This window comes from Mizuhopecten yessoensis, unplaced genomic scaffold (genome assembly GCF_002113885.1).
Source record: "Mizuhopecten yessoensis strain PY_sf001 unplaced genomic scaffold, ASM211388v2 hete_36190344, whole genome shotgun sequence".
NCBI classification, from domain to species: Eukaryota; Metazoa; Mollusca; class Bivalvia; order Pectinida; family Pectinidae; genus Mizuhopecten; species Mizuhopecten yessoensis.
The window spans coordinates 1-8,519 of NW_018485760.1; the positions used below are offsets into that span (position 1 = coordinate 1).

General features: G+C 32.2%; 1 protein-coding gene across 1 annotated transcript; it reads left to right on the forward strand.

Annotated features, from left to right (window-relative positions):
- Nucleotides 1-184: 184 nt before the first annotated feature.
- LOC110444935 (sodium channel protein type 4 subunit alpha A-like) lies at nt 185-8,413 on the forward strand (the record flags this gene model as incomplete). The annotated part of the gene is made up of 6 exons (XM_021489284.1): nt 185-319; nt 863-892; nt 3,335-3,796; nt 5,599-5,628; nt 7,693-7,774; nt 8,166-8,413. Coding segments are annotated over 6 exons (987 nt in total), but the record flags the coding sequence as incomplete, so codon positions are not given.
- Between the last annotated feature and the right edge of the window lie 106 nt (nt 8,414-8,519).

The following is an 8,519-nucleotide window of genomic DNA, read 5'->3' on the forward strand; positions in this document are numbered from 1 at the left end:
AAAATAAGATTTAAATATTCGTTAAATGTTAAATACATCTACAAATTTGTTAAAAAGACGCTTTATTTCCCCATAAGAATGTTATGTGTCATTTTTCCCAAGTCACTATTAAATTCCACAATGATACAGTACCCTTCAATGAAATCCGTAAAGACCTTGACCTTCATTGTGTTTGTACGTACAGGTTATACGAGCTTCTGGGCCGTTCCATGTGGCATTCTTCGTGGTTGTTGTCTTCTTTGGATCCTTCTACCTAATCAACCTCATGTTGGCTGTGGTGGCCATGGCGTACGAAGAAGAGGCAGACTCCACTGAGGCGGTATAGTATTGTTCTCCTGAAAATACCCGTCACATCAGTTTATAGCCTCAATATCATAGTGTCTGCAAGTGGTAGCTTGTTCTTTTGTGAAATCACTTTTTGAAATGGCTGCTGTTTTTGCACTTTAGTTGAAGTCACATGAAAATTCGGTCAGCTAACATTCATTTTATGTCAAAGTGTATATACATGCAGATGTTAGCTCATTGTTGAACTGTCTAGATCTACTAGTAGTCGTTTTATTCACATTGGAATGTTGATATTATTTGTTGTGAATTTTACTGACATGAAATACAATGTATAGCCCATGGGTCTAATTCAAGGAAATTCATCTGCAAAACTTCTAGGAAAAATTGAAAATGTTTAGATGTTGATAAATTATGTTTATTAGCCTTGAGTGTGTAGTTAGAAACTAACCATAAAACAAACTCTGGTAACGGCTGACTGGAAACTCTGCTATTAGTTATTGATCCATGTAATGGGGCTAAAACAGAAAATAGATCCTTACTGTGAGAGGACTGACTGTAGCTGATGATTATTTCACAGAGAGTTTGGGGTAGATCAGTACGTATGATGGTGAGTAGAGTCCTCCTGTCGTGACTCTCTCTTACAGACTGACTATCAACGGCGTTCATTTTAATAGACCAGAGCATCAATGGGAAAAACCTCATAACATTCTACATATATCTTAGGATGTTGGAATTCTGGAAAGAAAATGTGATGTTTAGGAAGATGATCAAAATTGTTTTCATTGGTCAAATTGAAAGCAGCATTGAGTGTAAAAAGAATCTCTCATTTTAAAAGAATTTGAAATCCTAATCAGTCTGTTAAAATGAACGCCATTCTCTGATAGTGTGTTCAATAGGTCTTCCTCAAGCATTTCTTATACTATAAAATACATTGTAACAAGAGAGCTATGGAAGTCAAAACATAATTGCATCACTATCTTCAGTTGTTTATGTAAACGTTATTTATTTTTTTACAAAATTGTGCAAACCAATTTTCTTAATTATAGAATATTAAGACCTGTCTAGGTTTTTCATGATATATGTACACTGAATTTGTTTTTATGTCAAGATCTGACTATATAAGCAGAGATGACATTGGTGAAGGGTTGAATCGGTGAAGCTGAAGACAGTGCATGGTTACAATATAGACTTCTAGTTCTCATTGTAGAGTGTCTAGCTATGACATGTTTTCTGCCAACACTTCCAGTTGTAATTGGAAATCATGTTAAAAGTTTGGAAATGTCAAACAATGATAATGTTAGAGGCTACTTTTAACTTCATTGCTACAGTAGAATTTATAACCTGCTAAAAGTACTATTTTAGGATTTTACCATATTTAAAACAACGACAGCACTGTATTTAAATCAATATAATATGCTTTAACAAGGTTATGGTTATAGCAAAAATGATAGAAAAACTAAAACAATGTCTAAAGATATCATTGTTTGCATGTGTTGACCTCCATTTGACAGCATTTTATGTAACCCGGGCCTCTCCCTGTGTATGTGTTTTATTAATTCTCCAATATAGGGTCATGTTTGAAATGTTGTTTGTTTTCACTTGACTACCTCTATGACAATTTTATGAGTAGTTTAAGTAAGATACATTTTGGAAGAAGTTTTCATTTCCTGCCATGCAATAATGTAAAGTTAAGAATTAAGACTTTTGCATAACAAAGGAATAAGTCAAAAATTAAAAGAAAAAGAAAATTGTTTGAGTATAGGAAACAGAGTGAGTTAACGTTAGGTCAAGGGCAAACCAGCAACACTTTATTTTTGACCTTGTATGTAAATCTAGATATTGTACATAAATCCTGAACCAGTATTGACTTTAAAACTAGATATTGTATATAAACCTCAACCAGTATTGACTTTAAATCAAGATATTGTACATAAATCCTGAACCAGTATTGACTTTAAATCTAGATATTGTACATAAACCTCAACCAGTATTGACTTTAAATCTAGATATTGTACATAAAACCTGAACCAGTATCGACTTTAAATCTAGATATTGTATATAAACCTCAACCAGTATTGACTTTAAAACTAGATATTGTAAACCATGTAGATTGAAATCAGACTTTAAATCTGGAAATTTTCATATATATATTTAAGTCATCTTTAGACTCCATATTACGTTTTGTACTTTTAACCTACTGTTTGTAAGTCACCTAAGACAGTCCTATTTGACCTATTCTTATCGCCTTTTGTCTGTCGTCTTGCGTCACACCTCCATAAATCGTTCACATTTTGTACTGTGACTTACCGACCAAAGGTGTTTATCAAAATTGTGAATTTGATTCTCTCAGGTCAATTGTTTCTCTTTCCTTCAAGGGTGAAGTTTTCTACAGATCATAAAGAGAAATAACACTTTTCAACTATATCACAACTCAGGTGACCAGTAAGGTCCTTGGGCCACTTGTCATTTTTGCGATCCTATTTTCATGATTTTATTAAGTTCATTTACGGTATTCATAATTTTATTATTATTTTTTGCAGTTTGCATGTCTTCATAAACTTTTCCTCAATACAAAGATTTCATGTTTACATCCGTATATTCATGCTTACTGTAAATTTATAAATATATATATATTTATATATTGATTTCCCCCATCTTGCATGTCTTCGTAAACTCCTTTCTGTTACCATGTATACTTCTTTGTATTGAGTAGATTCACATTATTACAATATTTAGTATCACATATTAAAACATCACAGTTTCTGTATTTGTATGTAAAACCATACTCTACATTATTTGTTCTATATAAATTATGAATGCAGGTATTCATCAGATGTTGTTTAATTTAGGTAAGGTATTAATCTTTATACGTGTATCTATAGGTCAGTATAAACAATAAAATATGCAATGCCAAATGTATAATTATGATATAATCTCCAGATCAACATAATTTGAACTTATATAAATGATTTTTTAAGTGATGACTTTTGTCTAGATCATTTTCTTCTTATCGTACCAATATATCATGATATTGCATTTTGAATTGCAGGAAAATGAGGCACAAAAGCAAAGGGCAAAGGATAAAGACCCACTCAAGGAACTAGCTAATGCAACGAAAGCTGCAGCCAAATGGAAGCCAGGTGGGAAAGAGAAATCTGACCTTGGAGAAACAAAAGGAAAGGATCCGGACAACAAACAATCCAATGGGAAGGTTCCTGAAGGAGAAGGGGAATCGGAGAAAACAGTCAACGGCCAAAACCTGGTAAAATATGGCAAAGGGAGGAAGCCTATGGTGAAAATGCCAAGCAAGGACAGCGGATATTCTGTACAGAGTTCACAATCTGGAGGCAGTAAGGAGAAAGATGGAGACACAACCAGCTGGGACAGTATTGCCAATAAAACCGCTGATTCGGGTACCGGTTCTCTCAATCATGGTCTCCTTGGGGAATTGCCGGTTCTACCCTCCAACGCAAAAAGACAGAATTTGATCAAACAGCAAAGCACTGACAATGTAAGTTTGTGCACTAAATTTTACCGCATATATAAATATATAATTTATATATATATACTCAACACATGTAGTAGTTCTCACGTGGAGAGGGGAGATAACTCTTACCTCACCACAGAGATGGATTCACCGCTTTCTTCCTAAATCTACCTGCGAACTCTGTACAGGATTCCGTCTGAGGTTGTCTTCTAACCTAACCCAACACCTACCATCGGCCTCTCCTGACACTTGGTACCACCAGCTTTCTCTTGTTTGCATGAAAATGTTTGTTTCCTAATGTTTAAGGTTTCTCTCATTTAATTTTTTTTTAAAGTTCTTAATGAACAAATAGATATGAAAATTGATAGACATGCATGATAATATCCTTTCTTTTCTGACTGATTGGTAATTGTCAGTTTTCTTTCTGTAAATTAAATGAGTATTTTCTTTATTGATTCATCTGAAGAATGTGTGGTTTCAGTCAAAGAGTATCAGCAGCAATGAAAATTAAAAGAGAGAAATATAATTTGTTTCTAAAAAAATTAAAAAGCTTTTGGTGCATTTTATGCAATTTGAGAATAGTGCTAGAACAAGAGGAACATTTGTCTCATTTGCAGGTAAAGGGGTATGCTCCTAATTGCAGACTTATATGAAAAATTTAATTCCGCGACCTAACCATATTTTACCTGTGATAAGCCCTTTCTCATTGAAAATCCCATCACTTTTAGAACTTATTTTTTACACAAGTGTTATACATGTATCTTGAAAAATACTTTCCAAAGTAAGTGCCATAAACAAAATTCAGCACATTTATCACAGTATCCTATTCCTGTTGAACAGGTCTCCTTACTTATCAAAGGTTTAATATGGTATTTTGATGAATAAAATGAAAACATGAACTTTGACATGAGATCAGCCTGATATTGTCATTCTGTTTATCATTGTATTCTAGTTTGTTGGTTTACCCTTCATCTATCACATTAGATGCTTGATCCAAGTCTGCTAAAGCCTTCATTACATGGAAATTGAGAAATGTCTTATACCATTCAAAAATGAAAAAAGAAGTGTTTAACCCTAAATCATACAGACTTGAATTAAGTTGATGAATTGTGTTGGTGACTTGTGTTTATATTTACCCATGGTTTATGTTATTTGAGATTTGAGTGTCAATTCTAACACAATTAATGATGATAATCTGGACTGGATATGTCATGTAATCTTTCCTTAATGTTACAAACATATGGAAGGAAATTGCCTTTTCATTTTCAGAATTGATATACATGTTTTTTGTATTATATTTTACAAATCACTAAAAAATGTAACGGCACTGGCATTTTTGTCAGAAACTATTTCTGGGGTTATTTACAGAATAACTTTCTGACTGAAGCTTTGTGTATTTACAATATCTTTTTTTCTATAAATGGTTAATCTATATGTAGACTGTACATATATAGATTGCACATACATGTATATTGTGGTTGATGTCACAGAAACTTTTCACTGATTCCAGTTGACGTGGTTATCACGTTGGTCAGTAGACATATAGAGAGAATATGACAAATTTGAGTTTAAAGAACATATGCTACCTTATGTTGACATGCTCCTCTTTTGCAAAAGAGTTTCTCCTGTCTATTTTAGGTTAAATTGGACTTAATTATTTATTTTGATGACAAATTTAAAACAGTTTAAGCAATGAATACATGTATTGATGACACAAAGGTAGCTCTCAATTATTATATAATGGGAATAGTTAAAGGGAGATAACTGACACTAAGATACAATGTGTAGGGTAGCATATATCCTTAACACATGGTTATATATTACAGGGTTATCTGTCAGTCAAACGTCATTACAAAGTAAGTAAAATGTGCACGATGAAAGGTCACCAAGCACAGCCCGCTGTCTCACTGACCCTGACGACCAAGCACCTGTGTATTTCACATGTAAAAAAAGACTTTCAAAATAGAGAATCAGAAAAAAATACTATGCTACATACTAGATGTATTCTTTTAGAGTTGAAGAATATAAAAAAAATATAAAAAATAATTGCTAATTTGTTTTCTTTCAAATAATGTAGGAAGTTTAATTGTAACTGTTTTTGAATAATGATAAATTAAACGTGTAAAAGCTGAAAAGTATTGACTGTCTTAAATATAAGAATGCTATGTATAAATTTGGTGATTAAATGAACTGTTCCAAAGGTATATATTTCATACATGAAATTTATTATTGAGTTTGAAGAAGGGGATAGATTTGGATTAAAAAGCCAATAGTTTAATTAATAAGCCAAAATTAATTTAAAAATTGTAATTTGTTTTATAAAAAATCTTTTACCATTTTTTCAATCTATCTAATAGTATATTTTTTTATCTAAAATTTATAAAGACAATAATAACTTATTCAGGAAATTCTCAATGTTGTTTGCACTTTAATTTTTTTTTCATTTTTTTTTTTGACACAGCCTGATCTTTGTACAGCCTCAACGAGAGTGGATTTTTTGTGTTGTCAATGCCACATGTGTAATATTCACAATACAAATTATATATCACCTCTGTCATTGTGTCAAATTATATGTCAAAACTAAATCCATCACTTGTAGACATTGAGTGAAATATTTATCACAAGGTAATTTTGACCGATATTTAATATGAAGCACTTTTCAATGCATTGATGCCAAAACAGAAGAACCATGACTAGCATAAGGCTTATATGAATATACGGTAAATATAAATTATATCTGAGAAATTATTAAGATTTTAGTGGGGTTTTATGAGAGTTAAACTATCACTAAAAAGGACTTACTAAACAAACCATTCAACTTATCAATAGATCTACATTGATATGTATACATGATGGAGATCACATTGTCATTTCTGCATAAAGTTTCAATTTTTTCAACAATAAAAACAGTTTCAAAATATCACTGTGGAATTTATATGACTATAAGGGCAACCCATTGAATAGTAATCAGAAGAAATATGCAGCTACATTATGTGTTTAGAATCACAAACATTTAACTTTTGATGATCAGTTTTATTGTTCAGAAATATTATGTGAGAAGAGAATGCACGAAATGTTTCTGGCGTTGGTGGTGCAGGTATTATAGAAATCTACAGGCTTCCATAATGCTAATTTTATAGATGTATACTTATAACAATAGTAACAATACCGACTGTGTTATGATGTCACTAGGCGACTGATAGTGCTCCGACAATCATCTCTCTCTCTCTCTATTGCTTTCAACGATCCTTTATGTAAATATGACCAGATATGTGGCAATATAACAGGTGTATGTCAGACAGTTATTTAATAGATATTTGTGACGAGTTTTGACTGCTTATATTATTTTCCTTTTTTTTTGATTCCACTGTTTTATAATTATTTTATTCATATATAGTCAAAAAATGGGAATTCTGATTTTGCTATTTTAAAGTGTTATTTACCTGGTGGTAAAAAAAAGGTTTTAAATGCAGGTTCCATGGCATTGACTGACCATTGTTTATCATTTTATCTAATTATAATAACTCAAGATAGATAAATGATAGAATTATAAAGAAAAAAACCCAGCTTTAACAAGTATTTCTTCTTAAAATTTGTAAATTATCTTATGACAGATAATCAGCGATAATATTTTCTTTCTATTATAAGTTTTGTTTCATGAAACCATGAACATTCTGTTTCTGTTCAGTTTATTTCAATCATTTTTTTTCATTTTTTTATTCGCGTTATAATTAACTCTGTTCCTTGCTATGTCTAGGCGCATACACCTTGTACATACTTTCTTTGTCACAGGAAACCTGTTTTCATTTTCAGTTTATTATAACTTAGTTGAAATGGCTGCCTCATAATTAGTCAGAGTGAAATTTATGAATTTTCTGATGGCAATAAAGTCATGAAACTTAATTGATTTATTTACGTAGATCTCTTCCTCTGCGATTCACCTTGAAAAAGCTGGTGAATATCCAGTGAAAAAGAAGAAAGTTGGACCAGAGATCATCTTGGGTATGTGTAGACATTTTGGTGTTTGTTCATTTAATATTTGCATAAAATCAATTAACTGCTGGTTATAATTCTTGACCAAAATAATTGCTCATATGGTTGGTAGATTGTATAGCTGCCTGTGAATCAAGGGACTGTAAGTTTGTTCCATGTACACCCATTCATCAAAAGTGCCAACCTGATGGAATTCACCCATACTAAGCATCTAAACAGAAATATTCCAGAATTTTTCACATTCAAATATATCCTACAACTGTCAAAGATGGAAGTTGCCAATTATCTATAAAAAAAATGTTATTTTCACATTTCGATAACTTGTATTCCTTAAAAAGGGAGATGTTTGTTCGAAATAAAATGTTCAGTGAGCTTATTGGTAAGACATATTGTTTTACAGCTACGGGTGACGGCTATAAACCAGCCCGAGGGAAGGGTCAGCTGATAGACCGGAACTGCCCCTGCTGTGCAGGGACAAGCATCTACACCTATTGGCTCTATGTCCAGAATGGTGTCATGGTTTTTGCATCGGACCCCTTGTTTGACCTGTTCATTACAGTCTGTATTGTTCTCAACACCGTCTTCATGGCTGTAGAACATCACGGCATGTCAGACGAACTCAAGGAGGTGTTACGAATAGCTAACTACGTAAGTCATCAAACAAGATCAACAATAAAAACAAAATTAATAAAAACAGTACAAATGTACAAATATCATTGATCTAAAACCTGATTTTTCAACTGTTAAAAAGGTT